This window comes from Syngnathoides biaculeatus, chromosome 10 (assembly GCF_019802595.1).
Source record: "Syngnathoides biaculeatus isolate LvHL_M chromosome 10, ASM1980259v1, whole genome shotgun sequence".
Lineage (NCBI taxonomy): Eukaryota > Metazoa > Chordata > Actinopteri > Syngnathiformes > Syngnathidae > Syngnathoides > Syngnathoides biaculeatus.
The window spans coordinates 12669720-12693855 of record NC_084649.1 but is presented as its reverse complement, the minus strand read 5'-3'; the positions used below and the strand labels follow the sequence as shown (position 1 = coordinate 12693855).

Genomic DNA, 24136 nt, shown 5'->3' with positions numbered 1-24136 from the left:
GCACTCAATTAAATGACATCATAACATGTAGCGTCTGCCCCCTCTAAGCAAAGACAAATTCACTAACCATTGTGCACGCACTCAAGGCTTGGACAGAGGATTTTGTGAGGTGGGGGCAGAGCAGATGCTGTGACAGGAAGTTGCTAACATAGTCCAGATGTGAGCGCAAGACCACCTCCCACACAGCTGGAATATGAGGATGACTAAATGCAGCAAATGCTGTCACACACACACACACACACACACACACAACACACACACACACACACACACACACAACACACACACACACACACACACACACAAGTCTCGTTTTGAAGAAATCGTATGCGAAATATGACACTATAGGTTTATATGAATTTCTAAGTGCTGTCCTATTATTTGTGTCCATTTCGGTTTACTACATCCCCTAATGCAGGGGTGGGAACCTAACCACTAAAACCTCTTATTAGTCTTCTTCTTCTTTTCCTTTCGGCTTGTCCTGCTCGGTAACTTATCAAAATGAGTAGGACATACAAAAAACACAATCCCCGCTACATATTCATAAGAATTTAGCAAGATCCTCTGAAGCAAATAAGTAAAAACTGAAATGGCCGTTGAAAGGAAAAAGGTTCCCCACCCAAGCCCTAATGAATTGAAATGCACTTTATACTTGTAGGTTCTGCGAGCCAGAGTGTTGGGGCCTTCTGCTCTATGGTACCACCTACAGGTATCGTGATAGAAGTGGACGTGGCCAATATTTGTCATTGATTTTCGAAAATGACAATTACAGAAGCACAGTATACATTATGGGCACCCTATATGATGTAAGCTGCTATTAGAACCAGGCCACACAGGACCACACAGTTCCTAACCAAATGTTAACCAAAAAAAACCCCAGCATAATAAATAAGGACAAAAAGTTTTTTTTCTTCCGCTTGCATGAGGAAAATGTTTTACGATTTAATTACACCATCAGCATATACAGCTAAGTATCATGTAAAATGCAAGTGATTTATCACCTTTTCCTATATAGAAGCACAAGATTCAAATCCATTAACAGCGCTATATAAAAGGCTTAAAAAGTACAGTATAATTTTCAGTTTCAAAGTATTTACATTTAGTTTGGAGGTATATAGGAGCAACGCACCATACTTAAACCATGTTATTTACCTAGAATAGAAAACCAAGGTACATCTTTGATTAAATCATGCTACACTTCACCAAATAAATCCATCCATCTATTTTCTTTGCCGCTTAACCTCACGAGCGTCACAAGAGTGCTGGAGCGTATCCCAGCTGTCAGTGCGCAGGAGGCGGGGGTAACCCCTGAACTGGTTGCCAGCCAATCACAGGGGACATCAAGACAAACAGCCGCACTCACAATCACACCTAGGGGCAATTTAGAGTCTCCAATTAATATTGCATGTTTTTGGGATGTGGGAGGAAACCAGAGTGCCCGGAGAAAACCCATGCAAGCACGAACAGAACATGCAAACTCCACAAAGGCGGGCCCAGGATTGAACCCGGGTCCTCAGAACTGTGAGGCCAACACTTTACCAGCTGAGCCACTGTGCTGCCACTTCACCAAATAAAAAAACTTAAATAGCTTGGAAAACTGAACTTATATACAGAATGACATAATACACTATTTCATATAGCTCTTTTATGGGATAGCATTACACTGTTATGTTTGCTCATAATGTAGTTCAGGGTTGATGCATTTCTAAACATATCGACAAAACACAGGACCGGTTAAAGATCTAAAGGTAAAAAATAAAACGACAACAAAAAACACCCTTGAGATCCATTCAATTGTGTTACTGCTGTGCAAAAACTTGACCGATACAGCTACAATTTCATTTAATTTTCTTCTGCCCACAGAACCTTTTTGCTTGAAAGCACAAATACTTGATTTTATTTGTACCAAAGCATTTGTTCCACCATTTGTTGTAAGAGCACCTATCAAGTTTAATTACAAGACATAAAATCCATGAATTTTCATATTGAAATTCAAAGAGATTGTAATATGATATTTTTCAGAATATTACTACAAAATACAGGTGGCCATCTGGCAAAGGGGGATGTTAACAATCATTGTTATCACGTTGATCAGAATAATGATATCCAAAGATGTCTGTGGATACAGTCTGGATGTGCTTATCCGAGTCGCAGTAGAACTTTAATGCATTCACTCAACTCCTCAGTTGCTTAATAACACTGCTTTAACAATCAAGCACACAACGAGTTTTCTTAATGCACATTAAAGCTAATTAACTATGCCTTATAAGAAGGAACTGTTTCTTTGGGTAATTTGTTTTCACTTCAGTAACTGCATTGCAAAGATTCTCAACTAATCGTCCTCATCATCAATTACTAGCATCTTCCGTCGCCGCTTCACCGGTGCGGAAATATTTTCCTCGTCCGAATCTGCTTCACTGTTCTTTTCCATTTCCGGTGCAGTGCTGAAGCCATCATCTGTAAAGACAGCTCTGGGTCAATCATATTTTGACACAGCTATTGTAAGTTTAGGATGTAAAATGCATTGTAATCAGATTTATTGGTTTCACATCTGAAAAAAAATTAAACAAAAAAGAATAAAAGTACCTTCCGCTTCTTCATCATCCAATACTCTGCTTCCTTTAAACATCTCTTGGGGCCTAAGATATGCAAATAAATTGAGGAGTGATGTTTACAAGGGCAACACGTGCTTTTGAGCAGGAATTTGGTTGATCAAATTGACTCAAAGCCGATTTTCGTGACCTCACCTCTCAAATGAACTGTCCGCTCCTTCCATATCCTGATGAGCTGAAACAAATAAGAGGAGAGAACCAACTGGTGTGATTCTCCATCTTTTTTAACGACTTCAGAAAACCCACAATAAATTCAACAACACTGACTCACAGATATACATTTCGGCAAAAGCCACATGCTGCTTGAAAGACATCTGAACATGGTACTTTACTAGATGAGAGACCCAGAATTAAAGACACTGCTGTGTCCACACATACCTTCATCTTTGTTGGAGAGCCGTTTCCTCTTACGTGCAACCAATAGCTCCTTCAAAGCGTTTTCTCGTTGTGAATCGGAGGCTTCACTTTGAGGTTCTTCAGGTGGGCTGACTTCTTCCACAAGGACTTTCTCCCCTTTAGATTCATCCAGATTTTGACTGAGAGATGCAGCTACACGCCGGAGCTGAGACGGGCTGATCTTTGCTGGGATTCTCCAAAACGTCTCCTAATGAGTACACATGGTATAAAAAGTAATGTCAGGCTTTGTGTTTCACTGAGCAGGCAGGATATTTACAGCATATTACCACCATAAGGAACATGTTGTAGCAAAATCCGACCTGTTCATTTGCAGGTGCCTGCATGCCCAGTTTGCGCAGCAACTTATGGAAGCTCTTGTCCTCCATGGCATCTTCACATGTCTCGCTGAGAGGGACAAGAGGAGCAGCCTGAGAAAAACCTGGTCAAAGACACATATCACGCCACGTTCGAACTGGGCATTCTTGGACAGATTTTCAACACAGCTTTGCGGACCCTTCTTACCGTCATCCTCACGGGCCTTAGCTGCTCGGTCCAGACAGCGTTGTAACCACCCGAGGGCTTCAGACATCCCTGGATGACAAAAAAAAAATCAAAGTAATCCTTGCAGTATTGAATCAATTATACTCAACAATATCCAAGTCAAAAACAATGCCTGTTCTGTCTGCATCATAATGAGAGGTGTTTCTAAAGCCCGCCGCACACCGAAAGACGCAGCCAAAAGTGAATTAACTCCCTGCCAGTTTTCTTAACAGGAAACAATATTTTAAGGCGCCACATATATTGTACCGTATTACTTTTTTTTTTTATTGACGTGCAAAAAAAAAAAAAACAGAAGGTGCAACTGTCATGAAAGAAGCAATTTGCCCAGGCCAGTGCTGGTAGATTTTAGAACACAAAGAGAGGAAACAAGAAATAAAAAGTGTTGATATTTCAGAGGTTATTGGCTCCGTTCATTGACTGTACTCAAGCATTTCCAAGAGACTCGCTACATTTCACTTTCTAACCATAAGTACATATTGTACATTGTTGAAAAACAATATACTGAATTTCTACCTTTGCAAAAGCAGACTCACATAGAGCTGTTGTTTTAGAATGTGCGGGTGAATAAGTGTCATAATTCTCACTACAGAACTCAATACTGAGAAATAAAAAGTTTCACCTCTCTCATGCAGTGCCGTGACCATGCCCCCAAAATTAGTTCTCTGCTCCCCTTCAGACACAAAGCTTTGCTCCGTCCTGCTGCCAGCATTCTGTTTTTCTTTCATTTCCTCCTCGTCATCTTCCTCACTCTCCTCAGACTCATCTTCCCCTCTGTTTAGAGACTCATCTGGGAAATCTTCCGTGAGTCCAGCAATGAATTCCTCTTCAGACTAAAGGAAGAATGAGTTTTCTCAATAGGCCTTGCTTTGTTCAGTCATCTAAGAACAGTTTTAGGACTTACTATTTGTGTGGCCGAGGTCTTTGGATGAGAACTTCGACTCCTCTTCTTGTAAAGTTCTCGTCTCTCTGACACCAGGCCCATACTGAGCAGCTTGTCCACAACACGTGCACGTGAGCGCTTGGCTGTGAGCTTTTTAAGGATGTTACCAAGCACATCTGAGGGGAGGGGGGAGATTAGACAAACTGAAGCTGCTCGCAAAATGAGCCACGTCAGTAAATAAAGCACACAGTGATTACCATCAGAGTCTTTGTATTCTTCATAGAGCATCTGAAGTTCTTCTTCCTGGTCCTCGGTCCACAGGACAATCGCGGTACCTTTCCTTTGTTGAGGAAAACCCTTGTTAGTGGGCTTGTTATCAATTCCAAATAATTACTTTCAAATATAATGAGTCAGCCAATCCAAAGTACATACTTGGGTTTCTTCAACTCTTTAGCGCTGTCCACAAGACCCATGCGCACCAGCTGGGTAACGACCTGCCTCCGTATGCGTGTACTGTTGCTTAGCAATGGAAGCAGAGTCTCCACAATGTCTGGCACTGGCAAGAGTCACCAATAAGCAATAGATTCAGACTTAATTTCCTAGTTACTGCAACATGTAACAAATTAAAGAGGGTTAAGAATAAAAAAAACCAAAAAACCCAGACCTTCAGAGTGTCGGTGCTCTTCATAAAGGGTGCGCAATTCTTGCTCCTCCTCCTCAGTCCAAGCCGCCATATTTTCCACTCTGATAAATGTAAGAGAATGACCACAGCAGAAATGGTTTGAACAATTTGTGTGTGACTATGCTTCACATTTCAATAGTAATGTATCTTTTCCAGCTATACATTTATACAATATACAAAGAGCACCAACCTGTCTTTGCCGTAGCCTTCAGTCATCTCACGCACAGCGCCAACATTTTTCCAGAACAACAGTTCAACATAGGCCTTGTTGTTGGTGGCTGCCAGGGAAAAGAAACGGCTCAGCACATACTTGGCAAAGGTGACCAGCTCCTGTGAGGACAGAAAGGAGGTTAGCTCATGTGCCTCATCACTATCATTTTTATGTTAGCTCCAGAGCTAATAAAGTCAATGCAAAATTATCAATCTAACCAAAACCAAACATGATGGTTCATAAAAATGATTTGTGTTAATATTGACCCACAGAAGATGCTGGACTTTATCACCACGTGAAACACAGGCAGGGGCCTACACTCTATTGTGGTCTTGTTACTTGTCTTATTTGGCAACCTTGTAAGACGAAGCAGCTGCGTCGCTCAGGATCTTGTTGAAGAGATGGAAGACGGACAGCTGGTACAGCAATGCATCCATTTTGAGGTCAAATGCCACACGGTGAAGCATTCGAACAATGCAGTGGTTAGTGTGAGGTGTGTTTGTTGAGTATGATTTGAGTAAGAGCAGGTATGGACGCACAATGCTGGGGTTGGCAAACCTGTGCAGGGTAAAGAAAAAAAAAAACAGATCTCAGAGTAGAATTTGCATTTAAAGGGAAAAGCTAAGCAGTTATCTTGGCAAGAAAAGATGAACAGTGGAAAAGCAACACTAGAACAGCATATTTTCCATACTGTGCACATGGGATTAAAAACATAACGGCTTCTGTTCTGGCCCAAACGTGAACGCTAAAATTCAGAGAGTTTGAGAGACTTCCATTGAGAGACTAAAAAAGAAATGTTATTATAATCCTTGCATAAATGTATTATCTTTCTTACTTCTTGATGAAGTCCAGAAATTTGAACTCAGTTTCAGAAACCTGGACAGCCTCCAACTCTTCTTCTTCTTCTAGCTCTGCACCATCTTCATCATCCTCTTCTATTTGAGTCTCAGGAGGAGCTGACCCTGAAATCAAGCGTAAAAATTGAATCCTACACAGAGAGAGCATGATCATCTGACTACGCTGCATCCATACTTGGCAGCTCTGCATGTAAGATCTGCTTGAGCAGTTCCAGTTCTTCTTCAGGTACCACATCAGTCGAGCCAAACACATCTCCCTCGGGCCAGACTTCCCTGAATGCAACAGTTTCTCTTAATGTAAATGAATTTTTGGATTGGTGCTTGGGGCTTTGTGTGCAGAGATTGATTACTGACCTGGCAGCCCTAAGGAGCCCTAAAGCCTCTGGTCCTAACTGGGCCTGTAGAGCATCCTGCACCCGCACCATGGCCTCAGTCCGCTGCTCCTCGAGAGGGGTTTCAGATGCAGCATCGAAAGGCACAATGTGCTCGGTTAAAGACTCTGACAGCTGCAGATGAGGGCATAAAATGAAGAATGAGGATGACGATCAGTAATGGGAACTATGAATTTTGTTATTGTTGAATGAGAGGCGGGCACTACGGTCATTTTTGGAAGAAAGACATAAAATATTCAATGTTATATTGTCATTAAGATTAACTTCATTCATAACACACTGTCACAGTTTTTCTTTTAAATTTACATTGCTACTTTTTATGAACTGGGGAGAGAGAGTCTGCAGCTCACTCATAACTTAAGCAACTGCTCACAGCTCCGCACAAAAACAACAGGTCGGATCCAAGACAGAACAAGTCTTAGAGTTACTTCTTCATCCTGCAATACAAATAATTAAACTGACCTGAAATTTTATACCCTTCAGTTGCCCCTCGACAATCTTCCAGATGTCTGCCAGAGCTTCTGGGGTCCTTCCTCCAACTGGCTGTTTTTTCTCCCCCCTTGACTTTTTCCGCTTCACTCGCTTTTTCTGTAGAATTAAAACCTCTGGAGTTAAATCTTTTTGTTAAAGGTGTAACAGAGAGATTCATACACAAATTGTACCTGCACCACCAAGTTCCTGCGACCTTTGCTGAAGCGCTCTAACATACGCAGGAAGAGATGGGTTGACTCCACGAGGTCTTTAAGATAGGACCGGGGCTGTGTGGTCCCATCATACTTTCTCAGCAAAGTCAGGAATATCTCCCTATATTCCATTAAGTAGAATATGTTACCTACAAGGTCCGGGGAGAAAATAAATTATTGTAAATAATACAAATGGTTTTATTGATAACTGGATTTATGCATAATGTGTAATGTAGAGTTATCATCTTCAAAACTATAAACACAAAAGTCACAATATGTATACCTGCACACAAAGTTCAGACAGAGTAATAGCCCATACAAATTCAGAATAAAAAAATACAGCTTTCCTAATAATAATTCTCTGTTACTTTAACAAAACATTTATTGTTGTGGTTGCTTGGTGTACAATTGCATGGCATCAACATGTGCTGCGATTCCATATTTAGTCTTATATGTCTTATCTTAACATGATACTATGTTGAGCATTCTTATCTTTCTTGGCATAAAATGTTTGCTACAACTTCTGAACTGGATGTCATTTGTAGCAATACTTTTGATAACATTGGCGCTGTGGAGGATGCTTTCATCTTGTGATCGGTCCATCTCATTCACAGTCATCAGCAGTTCTTGGTATGCCTTCAGTGCCAGGTGCATCCTAGCAAGAACAAGGAGAACTGAACTATCAGTAAAATAAGTAGCGTGCCATTTTCAAGCAATAATAATACTGTAATAATTAACATACTAACAAGTAATCAACTTACCTGCGGGACCAGGACGTGGCCTCTTTGCGGTCAGTCAAGAGCATCTCGTAGTAGTTAGTTATGTTTCGCTCCATAAAATGGAAAGTACGGGTGGACATGGTCTCAGAAACTAAATCGGCACGGAAGTTGTTGCCGCGGTTGAAGGCCATGAAGAAGCTGAGGGCCCACAGGTAGTACGTCTCGTCGTGCTCTTGAGATTCCTCTCGGATCAGGCTTTCCTGGAGAGGAGAACAGAATATCAAGACTCTCACAGTTCACATAGCTAATACCAAACTGCAACTAATGTATGTACGATGCAAAAGTAATTTATTTTGCTTTGACCACTCTTTATTCCATTTTCAGACATTCTTCACTTCATCAGGTGTATGGACACCCACATACAGTATAATATTGTGAGCTAATACAAAGTTATTTGTTTTTAAAAGGCCAATAATACAGTACTTGTTAACTTTCTCTGATATCATTGAAATTGTATTCACTAAAATATGTTATTGTGATTGTAGCTCATATGTATATATTGCATAAGTTTATACATACATATCTGTCAAGGCCTGCCATTATCATTTCTTTCAGATGATTTCCATCCAACAGCAAGAGTTTACTAGCTGCTAAAGACACAGCCGTCCTACTCCGGAGGCTCGCTATGTGATGCACACGACAGCCCACCACAAAAAGACAATTTGTAGAGTCCGGAAAAAATATCGTGTCCATTCTGTTTTTATTAAACGATAAATTGTTGGTTGCAGTAAATATCGTGACAGCTCTAACTGTGTCAAATGTTTCATTCCGGTACATCAACAGAATATGGCAAAGAATGGAAGTGTTATTATTTTCAATGAAACTCTTCCAAACTGCCACTTATTTTGAATACAATTATTTTGCATAAAACAAATATAGGTTAATCATCAACTGTGATGGAAAAAGAGATATTTGCAATTTGTAGCCACTAACCTTGACAATGTACATGAGGCGATTGTAGCAGTTCTCTAAAAAGTCCAGACAAAACTCTCGCAGAAAGAGTCGAACATTTAAAGCTGAGCGCCGTTTGGCCACAAACTCCGGGGCCTGTCGATTCCGCCTGGGAACGCGTCTCACAGCTTTACCCACGTCGTGAGTGTAGTTTTTGAACTATCAATTAAAGATTCAGAATCATCTGTAATTTAAGTATGTCAAATACCCACCAGGAATTTGTTAAGGCAGGCAGGGAACAGGTTAGTGTTTGAATGAATTTTGCAAACATTGCTTCAAAGGACTTACATTGTTAACATTTCGGTGATAAATCAAATCATTGTCTCCGATTGCCTTTAGGCCTTTGACAACAAAAGACCCTCCAAACCGTGAATGTCTGACAGAAAAACAAAATCATATAAACAAGCAATTTCAGACCATTTTTTTTCCTAGCAGTTGATCAAGTGACACTCATGAGTGAAAATAATGTACATTACGTGAGTTCCTCTGATATAATGTACCTGTTTCCTCTTTGCAGTGTGCGAGAACGCTTCTCTGCCTGCTCCCTCTGCCTTAACCCCTCCAACTCCGAAGCGTCTCTCTGCTTCTCTTCTGCCGAGCGAGCGTGTCCCGCACTCACCAAGATGTCCGGCGTCTGTGACCCGTCACAAGATTGACAGGTACCTTTAGAGATGTACATTGATGAGCCCGAATAAAAGTTATTTTTCTTAACCTGGTCTCTGAACATGAGGGAGATGATTTCCAACACGTGCATACTCCACTGCTGCTCACTCTGGGCCGACGCCAAAAACTTGACCAGATCATCGAAACCGCTCATGTGAATGGCCCAGAGCAGCCTGTCATGGACACTGGCATCGTCATCCACTTTCTACATCACAAGGATGTAAGGGAGCCAAAAAACATTGAGAGTTTCTTAATGAGAATAACTTAAAATGTGCACAGTAGAGGAAGAAAACATTTGCTGCAAGTTCATTCTTTGTTTTTAGAATATTTTTAAAAGATGTAGAACATTTGCTCTAAAATGTAGTTTGCTGCCAGTATAATGCTCTAGTGGTCTTAAGGTATATAGATTCCACAATTAACTGAATTCAAAGCACCTCATCAACTCACTAACTGAATCGATCACGCTTTGCCGGTTGAAGCCAAGTAGTATACCCCGTTGTGCCTCATTAAACAACAAGTGGAGACTGTTTCAATACGTGTCATACAATCAACTGATAGAATTCTTAATCAAATGATCTATAAATGTTCAACAACACTAACTTCCAAATTCAGGTTTTCTACTAGTTCCTTACGTCTAAATCAAACTAGATTGATATTTATATTAACCTTCTCCTCTAAGGGGTCTGCAGGTACATGAAGCACATTCCTAACCAGCATTAGAATTCTTTCAATCAGAAGGTTGTCTTCTTCCTGCCGCTGCTCCCATTCCTGCAAGGAAATCACAAGGCCAGGACCAAAGAGAAGAAAATAAAACACTTGTATGAACACAAGCTGACATGTGACAAAAGACATGGTATTGACTTACCATTTGTAACAGGTTGTATAGTGTCTCACTTAAAATACCAAACACCTTCTCAGTAGCGAATGCCTTCAAATAAAACAGAGGGGAAAAATAAAATCATCTTTTAATTGTGACTTGATCAGATTGTGTTTTTAAACAGTTATGGGGTTTCCTGTCACTTTGGACCAATGTATTTTAGGTTATTGTAAGTTTCAAAAGTAAAAGTGGGCTTTGGGACACTCACACTAACTTTAACTTTAGCTCACCGCGCATGTGAAAACAACGACAGTACAGGAAAACACGCTGTCAGTGTCGCGCTATTTTGAGCTCTCACTTAAGAAATCTCAACAAATATTAGTATGGATGCTGCAGTAAAGAAGACAAAAACGATAATTTTCATACGGAATGGGAGGCGGCCAACTTTTTAACAATGTCATTTTCGAAGTGCGTTTGCCTCATCAGCCAGTGTAATGAAATGTGTCGCGGGATTTTCGAACTGTATTTAGAAAATACGACACCAACATTCCGCCGAAATACAAGCTGAGAATGAGAAAAGTGAACAAACTAAAATCCCAATTGGCCACACAGCAGTCACTTTTCACACAAAAAAGTTCAACAGCGCAAGCCGCCACCGAAGCATCATTTCCGGGTTCGTCACATCACCCTTAATACCAAGAAGTCCTTCCAAGACAGAGAGATGGTAAAAGAGGCATAGCTGACTCGTTGTTCCGATCTTTTAAAAATAAGGTGGAAATATTATCTTCAATAAAATCTCTGCAGCTGTAAAGGTGTAGTTACACGGCGTGGTAAAGCCATGGCTGACGTGTGGAAGGACATCGGAGATTGTGAGTGTTTCTTACTGCAGTTGGACGAATCCACTGCACTTTCATTTTCATTTCATTCAGTTACAAAAAATGTTTAGAGTTCACAATGTTATGTTGTGCAATATTGGCTAATGCAGTCATGCAAGGCACACAAACATACATTTACACATAAAGAATCCTCAATATACTTTAAAATAAATATGTTTTTCATTTTTGTAGTGGGTAGATCTTTGTGACTTGGTCATTCTATTTCATCATTGGTCATTTAAAAAAAAAAAAGACATTAGCCCCCCTCCCCCAAGCTAGCTGCTTGAAAAGTAGATCTTGTGGTAAAAAAGTCTGGGCACCCCTGATCTACAAAGTATGGTGCATAAGTTTAGTCTAGTGTAGATGAATTACAATCAGGCTTTAAGGATACAGACATGCCTGGGAAAATATAACTTCTGTGAGTGAACAAGAACAGTATTTTCCAGACGAAAAGCCGCTCCTTTTTTCGGGTGTGGTGAATCCTGTGACACATTTAACGATGCGACTAAAATATATATATATATGTTTTGTTGTGTGCGACTATTAGTTTAAAAGTACACTCAGGTTTGGGCATGCACAAATGCCTCCAATATGTAGAAGAAGAAGACTTTACTTGCAGCACTCATAGAAGAAGAATCAACCTAATAAATTGAACACGGTATATAATTAACAAGGTAATGAACAAAGTATAAAATTAAACATTTACAAATACTTTCTGAAAGAACATCTACATTCACAATGTACCAGTACGTACACTATAAAGCCGGAGTGTATGGTCAGGCTCGGTTAGTCTATGGAAGAAAAAAAAACGCTATACAGAGTGGGCGCGACTCATTATCCGCTGCACGTTATCGTCCGGAAAATATGGTATTTCAATTATATACAGTCAGTACCTCTTTGTAGGCTTGTAAATGAGAAGTCACTTTCAAAAAGTGATGTCTAAACATCGGGTCATCAGGAACCTTCCCAAAGCAGAGGATAGCAGGTTGTGTTAGATTCACCATGAGCCTGTGAAATGAAGAAATATGTACAGTGTCAAATAAGCAACTAGGGTTATAATGCTACTATAAGACACGTTCAACATTCTATTGCATGATCAAAACACATTGCATTTATAATTTGATGACTCAACCACAATAACAGTGACTAAATGTGCAAGCACATACAGTATTTTAGAGGAGTCAAGTTTCATCCTGGGTTGTTTACCGTAAGCAAGCATCAAACAAGGTTTTGTCATGGCCATGCTGAGTGATAATAGGCAGAAGGTCATGTTCAACGATGTGCCCTTCGCCCAGCTGCTGCCGGACATCACGGGTGTCATCTTCATAGCGCAAGAACCTGATCAAGTCTTTCACACTCTCTGGAACATAATGTTTTCTTTAAAATCATCATAACACACATTGTGATGAAGCTCATTGAATACCCATTACAAAATAAACTCACCTAAACAATCAGCTTCTTTGTGATAAGTGTCTCCCTCCAGGTATCCAAGAGCGCTGCACGTTGCCAGAAGTTCACAATTCATCCTGGATAAGTTTAAACACCTTCGGCATGAACAAAAGCGAAGAGCTGCATGGAAAAAAAAAAAGACATAAGTGTCCAATACAGTAGCTGTACTTATTGAAAATACAATCATAAATATGAACTGAGCACTACAGCATTTGATTATTGGTTTTTGATACTTGTGTGATTACCGCCCGTAGCACCAAACAACAGTTCATCGAGACCTCAAGTTCCTCAACAGCTATTGACATTCACGGACAACATTTGGCACACATGAACAGCCTAAAAAGAAATGACGTATAACTGCAACAAGTATTCCGCATTTAATAAAATTGTAGGGCGTATTTTTGACAGATACTACCTAACACAGGTGTTTATTTTTGTAGTCGTAATGCAGTTTGCGGGCATATAAAACGCCACGGCATCATAATGAGAAGAGTAGCAGTACTAATACTGTACAGGTTTTAATTTGGAATTAATTTTGCTTTTAAGAGCTTTTAAAACATTCAGCTGGTGATCCTAATGTTGTGGCCGGAGACTCGAGGAGCATTAAACTTGTTTTGAACTCACAAGTGCCAGCAGATGTCCAACTCGTCGCCGAGCAGCGGAAGGAAAAATTATTTGAAAGAAAAGTGTTTTGTTGGCGTCAAACAAGTTAACGGGAGGGAGAACGCTCGCCACCAACGACGCAGGTCTGGCGCCAAGAAGCGAAACAAAACCGGATGTAGAATGTCGTCATTGTATGCGTTCTTGGGAAATGTAAATAAGCGGAAATGTAAATTGTCGCCATCTAGTGCTAGGAAGTATGAAGCACAACTGTAAATAAAATAAAATATGGTGATGTAAATTGACAGAAGTGCGAGAAAAAATTTAAATCATGCATTTTACATGATATTGTATCATTTAATACACTAAGGTGTGTAATTAGGTTAAAATTTAAATAGTTTCTTGTTCATCCAAATTAATTTCAGAAAACTTTGCACTTGTTTACAAAGAAAAATGCCATAAGGCTGAATTTACAATCAATGCTTGATTCAATTAATTTATTCGTAGGAATTACGTATGGAAAAGTTAATCCAAGGTTCAAAATCGTCCATTGGTATGAATGCGAGTGTGAATGGTTGTCAGGGGTTGTCGGTCAGTCATTTGGAGGCCCGAGGCAAGTCCCGTCAGGGGCCCCCTTCCACATCTGTGTACAGCAAAGATAATATGAATATTAATGTTCATCATTTACTAAATGATATGAATTTTCTCATTTCCTGAGCTGGATAATGTTCACCCAGCGGGGCCACTGCATCCAGCAAAAGCGTCTGGCTCTTCTCTTGCTGCTGTCAGGTGCTGACATACATTCTGTGCTATGATGAAAAAGTGAAAAACTTTGGTAGTTTTGATTTTAATAAACGTGCTTGTCTTCTTTTCACATTCTCCTCTTTTGAGCTCCACTGCTCCACAACTCTTCAACAAGCTTGTGTGGTCAGTGCTGTATTTCACCCAGAAAAAGATGAACGAGTCGTTTGCATGAGAAGGGCGGGGCGAGCGCTCGAAACAATCATGACAGATTGCTATAAAAATCGAAGAAAACTCCAATTAATATGTTTTTAGAGTCATTTGGGGAAAATGTTTGCCTGATGGCAAGTCCAAGCCTGATGGTAGTTTATCTATATGTGCCCTGCAATCGGCTCGTTCTCCCCCAATGTCAGCTGGCTCAGCCCGGCTCCAACTCACCCGTGATTCAAATGAGGTCAAGCGGGAGAAAAAACGGATTTATGGATAAATTATATTGTTAAACCAACTCTTGCATTGACTTCATACAAAGCAGTCAAGACAGAGACATTGAACTTGCTTGGATTTATTTGCAATTATGTGATCATCCACTGTGTCAGCTCATTTCTTTAACAGGTCATTTTCCCACATTTGGTTATGTTTCACATGTTTTTTTTAAATTTATATATATAGTTGCTACAGACAGACAGCAAAGCTCCTGAAATGCGATTTTTGTTTACTGAGGAATATATGTAAAGCTGCTTTGCAAAATGATGCTATTACAGTATTATTAAGCACTTTCGGCTGCTGTTGAACACAAAGCGCGCTATAAACATGTAGCCATCTAAGGACTCTGTGGGATTGCACTGCAAATAAAGGCCTCATCTGGTATGTTGCTCAAGTTACGGTTATGCTTTGTCACGCAGATGACACAGTTATGTTTCAGAACAGCTGGGTGGCTTCATTAGCACCAAAGTGACACACCAGTCTAAATGTATTCATTTAACTTTGCACCTGCATGTTGTTACTCTTTGCTAGACAATGAAACACAGGAGTTTTACACTCTTTTTTTTTTCTTTCCAAATGCTTTTTAGTTCTTGCCACTGCACAGGCCTTCACATTATTGGTCATGTTGTAATCAGTTGTCCTTGTCGTCTTTGTCAATGTGGCCCGACTCTCTCTCCTGCTCCCTCTTGGACTCCTTCACCACCTGATGCGAAAATAACGTTAATGAATGGCGTTGTATATCTGACAGGTTAGGCCACTGAAAATACGTTTTAATGACAATACTGTATGAAATCCATACCTCTCCGTCTCTAGTTTCCACTGTTTTTATCACCACAGTCCTCTTGGTGCCGCTGGTTGGTATGGGTTCATAATCTGAAATAAGTAGATATCATTGTAATATAATTTTTTTTTAAAAGTGTTTAATACAACACATCCACTGCCAACCAGGCCAACCTGAATTATTTTCTCACCCAAAGTGAGCTGGGATAGCTACCACACGCCCCCGGACTTAATGAGAACAAACTCATAAAAAATTATATGCATTTAACCATTTATATATTATCTACTTTGTAATTCACTTGTGTTTTTTTTTCAATTGGAAGATTTTGGCTTTGAACTGAGAGTTGGAAAGAGTGCCTTTGCATTGGTTGTCTCACTGCCCGTTGAAGACTTCCTGTCAATCATGTCAGTCATAGGACGACTGTCATTTTTGTTCCTCTCTGCTGGACTTTTTCATGTAGACATGTACATAGAGTGATGTGCAATGCCCAAAAACTAACGAGCACTGTTGAACTCTATTTTCTAAAATGCAAACAACCATTCGCACCTATGGGCAATTTAGAGCCTTCAATTAAACTACCACGGATGTTTCTGGATTGTGGAAAAAAAACCTAACCAGGCGCGGTGGGAAGATGCAAACTTAACAGAGGCGAGCTTGGATTTGACCCCACGTCCTTACAACTGTGAGTCAAGTGTGCTAAACATTCGTGCACCGTGCTACCCCAAAATGAAAACAAATAATTACAAATACAACTCATCATGGCGGCATGGTTGATCAGCTGGAAAGCGTTGGCCTCAAAGTTCTGAGGTTAATGTTCATCCAGCGGGGCTACTGTATCCAGCAAAAGCGTCTGGCTCTTCTCTTGCTGCTGTCAGGTGCTGACATACATTCTGTGCCATGATGAAAAAGTGAAAACTTTGGTAGTTTTGATTTTAAAAAACGTGATTGTCTTCTTTTCAATCCCGGACCCACCTGTGTGGAGTTTGTATGTTCTCCCTGTGCCTGTGTGGGTTTCTTCCGGGCACTCCGGTTTCCTCCCCCATCACCAAAATATGCAACATTAAATGGACACTCTAAATTGCCCCTAGGTGTGATTGTGACTGCGGCTATTGTCTCTATGTGGCCTGCGATTGGCTGGCAACCAGTTCAGGGTGTACCCCGCCTCCTGCCCATTGACAGCTGGGACAGGCTCCAGCACTCCCCGCGACCCTTGTGAGGATAAGCGGCAAAGAAAATGGATGGATGGACAACTCATCGTTAGGCTGAGTTTAATTAGTGCAATTGGGGCCCTGCACATGTTTTTCCTCTTTAACTAGCCCCAGCTGGTCTCCTCTTGTGTCCCATTGCAAAGCCACACTGGAACCAGGCTCTCCAAAAGTTAAAGATTTTTCTATTTCACTGTTTCTGTGTCATTTCTGCTTGGTCTGACAGACTTTTGTATTTCAGAAGTGAATGCCATTCTCCTACAAGTGGTATGACTCAGCGTGTTGTGATGTTAATGTGTGTTGTGGTCTCATTATCTCTGTTACCTGTACATTATTGCATATTTTGGCAACAAAGTTGGATATCAATAATTTAACAGTTGCAGCGATCCATATAGCCTGCTTATTTTTGTAATTTGTAGTTTTGTATGTTGTATGTTTTTATGAAGGGTGTGTTGCCTTGTTGACCGGACATTTCACTGCTCCATCGAGTGCGACAGTACGTCAGCAAGAGCAGACAGACAAGTCGCAACTTTTCTATAAATTGCCTGATTGGAATACGGGATGTAAAAATGATTAAAAAGTGATGAGCAGTAAGTAGACCTCCAGTTTTAAACATTGGAATGGACTCTTAAAGTCAACTAATGGATTCATCCCCTGTGACCTACGTTTACAGTATGAGTACACAGCGATTGCTATAAATTGAGATCCTCATCGGTTGCTGTTTGAATGGAAAACCACAACTCACCACGGTCCCCAAGGTGATTTGTCATGCCAATATTGAGGATAGGCATCGTGATCCTGAAGAAGAAAATATGACATCAGTTGTATGGCACTCATTTCCTGTTAAATACGACTGAAACAAAGACAATAGCATCCCTCACCTACTCTCCTCGCCCTCCAGTAGTTTACGGTAAGTGGCAATTTCAATGTCCAGAGCCATCTTGACATTGAGAAGGTCCTGGTATTCTCGGAGGTGACGGGCCATCTCATCCTTTAGGCTGCGGATCTCGTCCTCCAGTCTGCCTATGTTGTCCTGGTAGTTGGCGATTTCATTGCCGAACTGGTCCTCCATGTCACGCATCTGCCTCAGGAGCGCTTCGTTCTGGAATTGTGCAGTGGATAACATCAAGGTCAGAGACAATGCATGCACTTTGAGGTCATGCAAAGGAGAAAGAGAAAGGGACCGTCCTGACCGTGTTCTTCAATGCATCAATCTCGCAGTTCAGGGACTGGATCTGCCTCCTGGACTCAGTGGCCTCCTGCTTGGCTTGCTTTAAAGCATCACCATTGCGCTTGGCAGACTCAGTTAAATCTGCAAACTGCATGTATAAATATAATATTAACACTAAAGTACATTTGTAAGTGTGTTTTTTTTTTTCTTGTGGATGTGTTCTTGTCAACCTTGGACTTGTACCAGTCCTCAGATTCCTGCATGTTCTTCATTGCAATGGTCTCATACTGGGCCCTGATGTCCCTGAGAGCACCAGTGAGGTCTGGTCGGGTGCTGTGGTCCACCTCCATCCTCAGCTGCTGCGTCTGCACGCTCACCTGAACGTCCTGGATTTCCTGATAATAACAAGCAAGAAAAACAAGTTCTTGTTGTGCCATGTAGCTACTTACATAGTTATTAACCGTCACTTGAGAGCGTCACTTACTTCATCATGCATCTTCTTGAGGAATTCAATTTCATCCATCAGGGACTCAATCTTCCTTTCCAGCTCCAAACGGGACAATGTGGCATCATCCACATCCTTGTTGTTTCCAAAATACAAAGACATAGTATGTATTTGGCACTTGTGATTAGGAACATTTTTGCAAGATTATTACCTCTGAAACTTATTTTTGAATTAATAAAACTTTGTATGTTTCAATGTAGCAAACTGTGTGTTTACCTTGCGGAAGGCTGCAAGGTTATTTTCAGCATCTGCCCTCTTCTGGGCTTCTTCATCCAGCCTAGAAGACACAAACACACCCGTGCACAGTCCTTACACACACTACTAATCTTTTTGCACGGAGGGTATTAGCTGGGGAACAAAAAAAGCACTCTGGATCAATTTGTTGATTCGCTGTCCTGTAAAAGGTTTTTGGAAGTGCGCCTCAGGGGAGTACCAGCTGGACCTTTTCCACTAATGTACTGCAATAAGGTCACCTTGTCTTTTTATAAGGTCAACCATGTTCCCTATCTTTTATTTGCACAATGAAATGCATAAAATGCAAATTGGATGAAAATTACATATGTATGATATAAATATTTATTTCCTGACAGATTGGCTTCTAATATAAAGTTGCAATCAAGATATATAATCATAAATATTAGTACTGTGCATCAGAATGCTATAAAGGACATAAATGTTTGCTCATTCCGTGCTTCAACCCGATTGTCTGTCCATTTGGTTGATAAGTGTCATTCCACACCATAGTCCAGGCAAAATCATACATGGATGGACATTAACTAGATTAGCGGGAAAGCATCACATGGCTTTGTCGTCTTTAATTCATGGTGGGTTACATGGGGCCTTTTCTCCTAATGAGGTCGGTGGCACCATTTAATCAGCGCAAAGGGACATTGAAAACTCACCTAATGGAATCACTGAGGCACATTGATTTTTTTTTCCCCTCCTGCATCCATTTCCTCCCTGCTCTCCTGCTGACCCCACCCTTTCTCTGGTCATTCTCTTCTCATCTTTGCATGCATGATGCATGCTGTTGAAAAAATCAAGATTTTACTGAGCACAGTGAACACAGTCAGTACACAAGTGAAGTGACATGGCAGAACATCGAGAAGATTGAGGGAATCAGCTGCCTTGTGTAAGGGCCCCAAAGCTAGTACAGCAGTTCAGGAACTCAATCCTCAAACTTTGTGAGTAAACTACCTGTATGTGGTAATATGTTTCGAATGAGGAAACCCATCCCGTCAACCACAAACACACTTTGATGTCTTTGCAATACCAATAAGATGACGCACAGTTGTGAGCTGTATCATGTCGCAGCATGGTGAAGTCTGTTGATGGGCCACACCCTACAGTGCTATCTATCTATCTATCATCTATCTATCTATCTATCTATCTACTATCTATCTATCTATCTATCTATCTATCTATCTATCTATCTATCTATCTATCTATCTATCTATCTATCTATCTATCTATCTATCTATCTATCTATCTATCTATCTATCTATCTATCTATCTATCTATCTATCTATCTATCTATCTATCTATCTATCTATCTATCTATCTATCTATCTATCTATCTATCTCTGTACCTCTGCTTTAGTAGGTTCAGGTCTTCGGCCAGGTTGTCCCTCTCCAGTTGGTATTGGTCCCTCTCCTTGCCGATGGCATCCATCTGGCGTCGCAGCTCCCTCAGCTCGTCCTGGAAGAGCTCGGTGGCGCGGTTCGGCTGACCGTGCTGCTGCTGGCCTTTGTACTGGGTCAGCTCTTGCTGCAGCACGCCATTCTGCTGCTCCAGGTAGCGCACCTTCTCGATGAAGCTGGCGAAGCGGTCGTTTAGCTCTTGCAGCTCGGCCTTCTCATTGCTGCGGGTGGTGAGGAACTCCTGGTTGATGGCGTCCGCCATGGTAAAATCCACCTTATCATAGGTGATGCGTTGGGGTTGGACGCTGGGGCGGGAACGCTGTTGGTGGTAGGTGGTGGCACGGGAGGACACCATGGGTGACATGGAGCGCAAGTAGCGTCCCCCAGAGACAGGTGGACGAGAGGACACGCTGGAATAAGAGGACACGGAGATAGGGTGTGGGCTCCCGAAGGTGCGCCTGTAGGAAGTGGAGGAATGCATGGAGGAATGGCTCATGGTTGATATCTCGGTCTGATCTCTTAGGAGAGAGGAGTGCAGAGGTTTGGAGACTGTCCTCAAACCAGTGCTGGAGGTTTATATACTTGCTCATTTTCTCGTAATTCCTCACCCCCGCCCTTCCTTCCTCCATCACTCTCCGGCATTTCGGCTCAGGCCACTCCCTTCCTCACAGAGAGGGAGGCTGCCTCTCCATCCTTCCAGCACCACTCTGTGTCTGGACAGCTCCACCCTATTACATTGCAAGGGGACAGACATCACATTACTGCTTTTATAACTAAAGACGTCTCCTCACGACCAGCCCTTCCCGTCTTATGAGTTGCGTCCTCTTTGGCGGGTGGGCTCGATTCGTTTTAATTCTCTCATCCACATTCTACGCATGATTTTAGCCCGTCTCCCACTTGTGATATTCTTTCCATTTTTAACAGTGTGTTCTCATGCTGATCTTTTAATGGAATAGTTTGAATGCCGTCCTATTTCTTTCATTTTTTTTAACATCCACTTATCTCCCTCGTTCTCATTCTCTTGCTGCAGCCTCTCCTTTTACAGTAATTCAATACTTAATTGACATCCTGGGCGCCTGTGGCACCGCCATGACTCTGCAGATATTCAATAGCCTTTATGCTTTACATCCAGTAATCCTTACTATCCAAATACATCACTTACTTCTGAAAATAATATCAGTGCTAAGAGTTTAATGGATTTTCATGACAGTGGATAAAATTTAATATGAAACAAATTTTCTAATTCTCACCTCAAATTACTGTAAAAAGCTATTCATACCAGATTTTCAGAACACAGTACTTTGCTATTAAAATTTTAATTTGGTCTTGTAAACCATGCTTTGAATGTTCAAATCTGTGAGATATAAAAATGTGTGTATTCCACATATTATTGATCCTTTGACTTTCTTCTAGGGTTAATGGGGTTTTGCTGAGTTATGGTGTTATCGTCCTCTGAAGTGATGGATAAAATTGCCAAATCTGTGTGTGTGTGTGTGTGTGTGTGCTCTATAGTCATTTGAATTGGGCTCTGCAGACTGTACAATCACTCCAGCATAAAATTGATGTAATTCCGAGCATGCTCAGTTGGGACTGGGTGTGGCACTGCATGGTCAGTTCTGCTTTGTACGCTTTTATGTACATCAAAGGTCCCACACTAGCAAATGTAAATGCAATACATACAACAGTGTTTTCTTTTCAAAGAAACTTCCCAGAGTGCATTCATCACTTCTTCTGATGAAATGTCAGGAAAGGGTTTCCTCTGGAGCGTGTACACAAAAATAATTTTATCCCATTTCCCTTTTTTTTAATCCAAATGCAACCGACATTGCCCTGGATGTCTGCTACCACCGACATCTGGCATTGTGTGTCATAAATGCTGTTTATCTTTGTCTTCTGTAATCTAATCAACCTGCATTGTGGTCAAGCCTTCCCTTCCCCCTGTGTTCTATACCCTCTCTGCTCTGTGCTCACATGATATTTACTTTCGCTTCTTTACATTTGGGAGAGGTGGGGTGGGTGGGGGGAGTGGGGTTAGAACATTTAGCTCCATCACGCAAATATGATGCATGTGCTGCTTCACACTTTAGCAGGTGGAGAGAGCCAACACTCATTAAACGCCCACACATTTAATGCTTTTTTTTTTTTTTTTTTGCGGTACTCAGCTGTAACAGTAACACAACCCCTCGCCAGATGTTATCATTAGGGATTGATCCTTCAGCTTCTCAGAGAAACCCCACAGGAACCATAAATCCAATCATTGACAGGATCGAGCTACAATGTCTGTTTTCCATTTCCACTCGCAGGGTGTGCGTCGGGTTTCATATCTTAATGGGTATATAGATAGCAGCAGCTTGGGGATAGAAAGGGGGTCCCGACCCAGAAGGCAAAAGACCTTATACAGAAACATGTATGGATTTCACGGTAAATGCACAGAGCTCCAAATTAGGTAATTGCTTTGTCTTAAGACAATTTGTGAATCTGTTCTTGGGAGACATGGCAAACAAATCATGGTAATGTACCTCTTTGATATTGACTGAATCTTTGTCGTATGAATGAGGATGTGTGTGACCGGCTGCAGAGTCAACCAAGCTGGCGGTGCTGTCTGGCCTGTGAAAAATGATGTCCAAAGCAGGGCGGATGCATGGCGAGGCGCATCAGTAGTTAAAAATAGAAACGAGTTACTAAGAGCCCAATCATCAGCCTGGAATAATCAATGGCTAGAGTATTTAGAAATCAGAGTACTGGAATACTGCAGATCTGGAAGATAAGGAGTACATTTTGGAAAGAAAAAAAAAAACAACATAACAGATGGAGAGGACATAACGTAGCTTCCACAAGGTGGCTCCTGATGACAGATGCATCACAATAATTTTCAAATGAATAAAATCAGAAATGAGGAAAGAACGCAACATCCGTTATTAGCAAACTGACTCATGTAATACACTCACAAAGTTATAAAGGATAATACACGATTATCAGTATTTGTTCCGGTCATTTAGCCTCCTTAATTAAATGTTTTTCCGACATTAACATCGGCCTTCCTTGCAGTGTGTCATGTGACAAGCATGTTACTAACATACAGACAATTGTGGATGCAGCTTGACACATGAAGCAATCCAAAAGCTGCTCACGATATGACTGTGCAGATTTTATGTAAGCACTGGTACCTAAGCACTGGTCTGTGGACCAGTACTGGTCCTTCGGACATTTGGTACCCGCCTGCACTATTTTATTGATGATCAGAGTATGAAATAAGTTTTATTATGAAAATCAGATGCATCCACCTGTGCCTCTGTACATGCCAAACTGCTCGTCCGGGTAACATGATATGGTAGTAAAATGGTAAGTTCACAAGCCAACAAAAATGAGTTAAAAAAAAAAAAAAAAAACTTATTTGAGGAAGTTCTTTGAAAAATGGAAAAGGCCATATGATGATAGAGAAGAGCATTGAATTTCCAAGAAAAAGTAAGCTGCATTTAAGAGACAATATCAGCAGTCCTACTTATGATAGTTTATTACAGATTATATGAATCTCATGGACGAGACGAACTTTGCTTAACAAGCTGCGACAGGCTTGCAAATGAAGCACTCATTCATTCATTTTCCATACTGCTTATCGTCACTAGGGTCACAGATACAGCTATCCTTGCTATCTTCAGACGAGAGGGCGGCCATGCCCTGAACTGAGTTCTCAATTAACTCACCATACATGTTTTGGGGATGTGGGAGGAAATCGGAGAAAACCCATGCAGGTACAGGGAAAACATACAAACTCCAGAGGCAACTGTGCTGCTGCAAATGGTCTCAAAAACGGCAAAAAAGTATTGAATACGTCCCATTTCCAACATCCAGACTACCCAGTAGGCCTGACATAAGTACTGTACCATGCTTTATGTGACATTGTCTCCTACACAAAGATGGGACAAGCTGTTTGACTAGAAACAATTGCAAGGGCTCCCAGGCATGGGATTGCAACTACAGCCAGAATGACTGTAAGCTCTATTTTAGAAAGTTTTGTTTTCATGTTTTTCCATGTCTTTCCATCAAAAATAGAGCTTTACATGAAAGCAGTCTGTGGGAAAACCAATGTTTACAATATTGTTCAAGACATGGATGAAATAGGGTGATTAAGTACCTTTACAAAATAATTTATAGAGAGCGAAACAGGATAAGGTATAAAATTGCATTTTATTCACATTAG

General features: G+C 41.0%; 2 protein-coding genes across 3 annotated transcripts; both read right to left on the bottom strand.

Annotated features, from left to right (window-relative positions):
* Positions 1-1067: 1067 nt before the first annotated feature.
* timeless (timeless circadian clock) lies at positions 1068-13584 on the bottom strand. 2 transcript variants are annotated; one of them, XM_061833509.1, is made up of 30 exons: positions 13433-13584; positions 12803-12928; positions 12566-12719; positions 12253-12367; positions 10533-10595; positions 10334-10435; positions 9717-9872; positions 9505-9638; positions 9293-9380; positions 8987-9163; positions 8036-8253; positions 7826-7929; positions 7254-7423; positions 7054-7179; positions 6554-6705; positions 6375-6472; positions 6178-6304; positions 5699-5900; positions 5322-5461; positions 5114-5193; positions 4882-5005; positions 4707-4789; positions 4471-4625; positions 4189-4399; positions 3531-3599; positions 3329-3447; positions 2991-3216; positions 2748-2787; positions 2587-2639; positions 1068-2457 (listed from the first exon to the last, which is right to left on the bottom strand). In XM_061833509.1, exons 2-30 carry the CDS (start codon positions 12882-12884, stop codon positions 2333-2335), a joined length of 3693 nt encoding a protein of 1230 aa, XP_061689493.1. In that variant the 5' UTR covers positions 12885-12928; positions 13433-13584; the 3' UTR covers positions 1068-2332. The 2 variants fall into 2 exon arrangements, with proteins under 2 accessions (XP_061689493.1, XP_061689494.1); XM_061833510.1 differs by lacking the exons at positions 1068-2457; positions 2587-2639; positions 2748-2787 and having other exon boundaries at positions 3025-3216; positions 3329-3413.
* A 1356-nt stretch (positions 13585-14940) lies between these two features.
* Positions 14941-20434, bottom strand: prph (peripherin). Its single transcript, XM_061832132.1, has 9 exons — positions 19884-20434; positions 18511-18571; positions 18274-18369; positions 18020-18184; positions 17812-17937; positions 17500-17720; positions 17364-17416; positions 15432-15505; positions 14941-15335 (listed from the first exon to the last, which is right to left on the bottom strand). The coding sequence occupies exons 1-9, from the start codon at positions 20429-20431 to the stop codon at positions 15264-15266; spliced, it is 1416 nt and encodes a 471-aa protein (XP_061688116.1). The 5' UTR covers positions 20432-20434; the 3' UTR covers positions 14941-15263.
* Positions 20435-24136: the final 3702 nt, after the last annotated feature.

Excerpts from the sequence above, each read along its gene's own strand:
- prph (XM_061832132.1), bottom strand. The coding sequence starts at position 20,431 with ATGAGCCATTCCTCCATGCATTCCTCCACTTCCTACAGGCGCACCTTC. Across the intron at positions 17,938-18,019 it reads AGGACTGGTACAAGTCCAAG|TTTGCAGATTTAACTGAGTC; the intron begins GTTGACAAGAAC and ends TTATACATGCAG. Across the intron at positions 15,506-17,363 it reads AAATCACCTTGGGGACCGTG|ATTATGAACCCATACCAACC; the intron begins GTGAGTTGTGGT and ends TACTTATTTCAG.
- timeless (XM_061833509.1), bottom strand. The coding sequence starts at position 12,884 with ATGAATTGTGAACTTCTGGCAACGTGCAGCGCTCTTGGATACCTGGAG. Across the intron at positions 10,436-10,532 it reads TATACAACCTGTTACAAATG|GAATGGGAGCAGCGGCAGGA; the intron begins GTAAGTCAATAC and ends ATTTCCTTGCAG. Across the intron at positions 5,901-6,177 it reads TTTCTGGACTTCATCAAGAA|GTTTGCCAACCCCAGCATTG; the intron begins GTAAGAAAGATA and ends TACCCTGCACAG.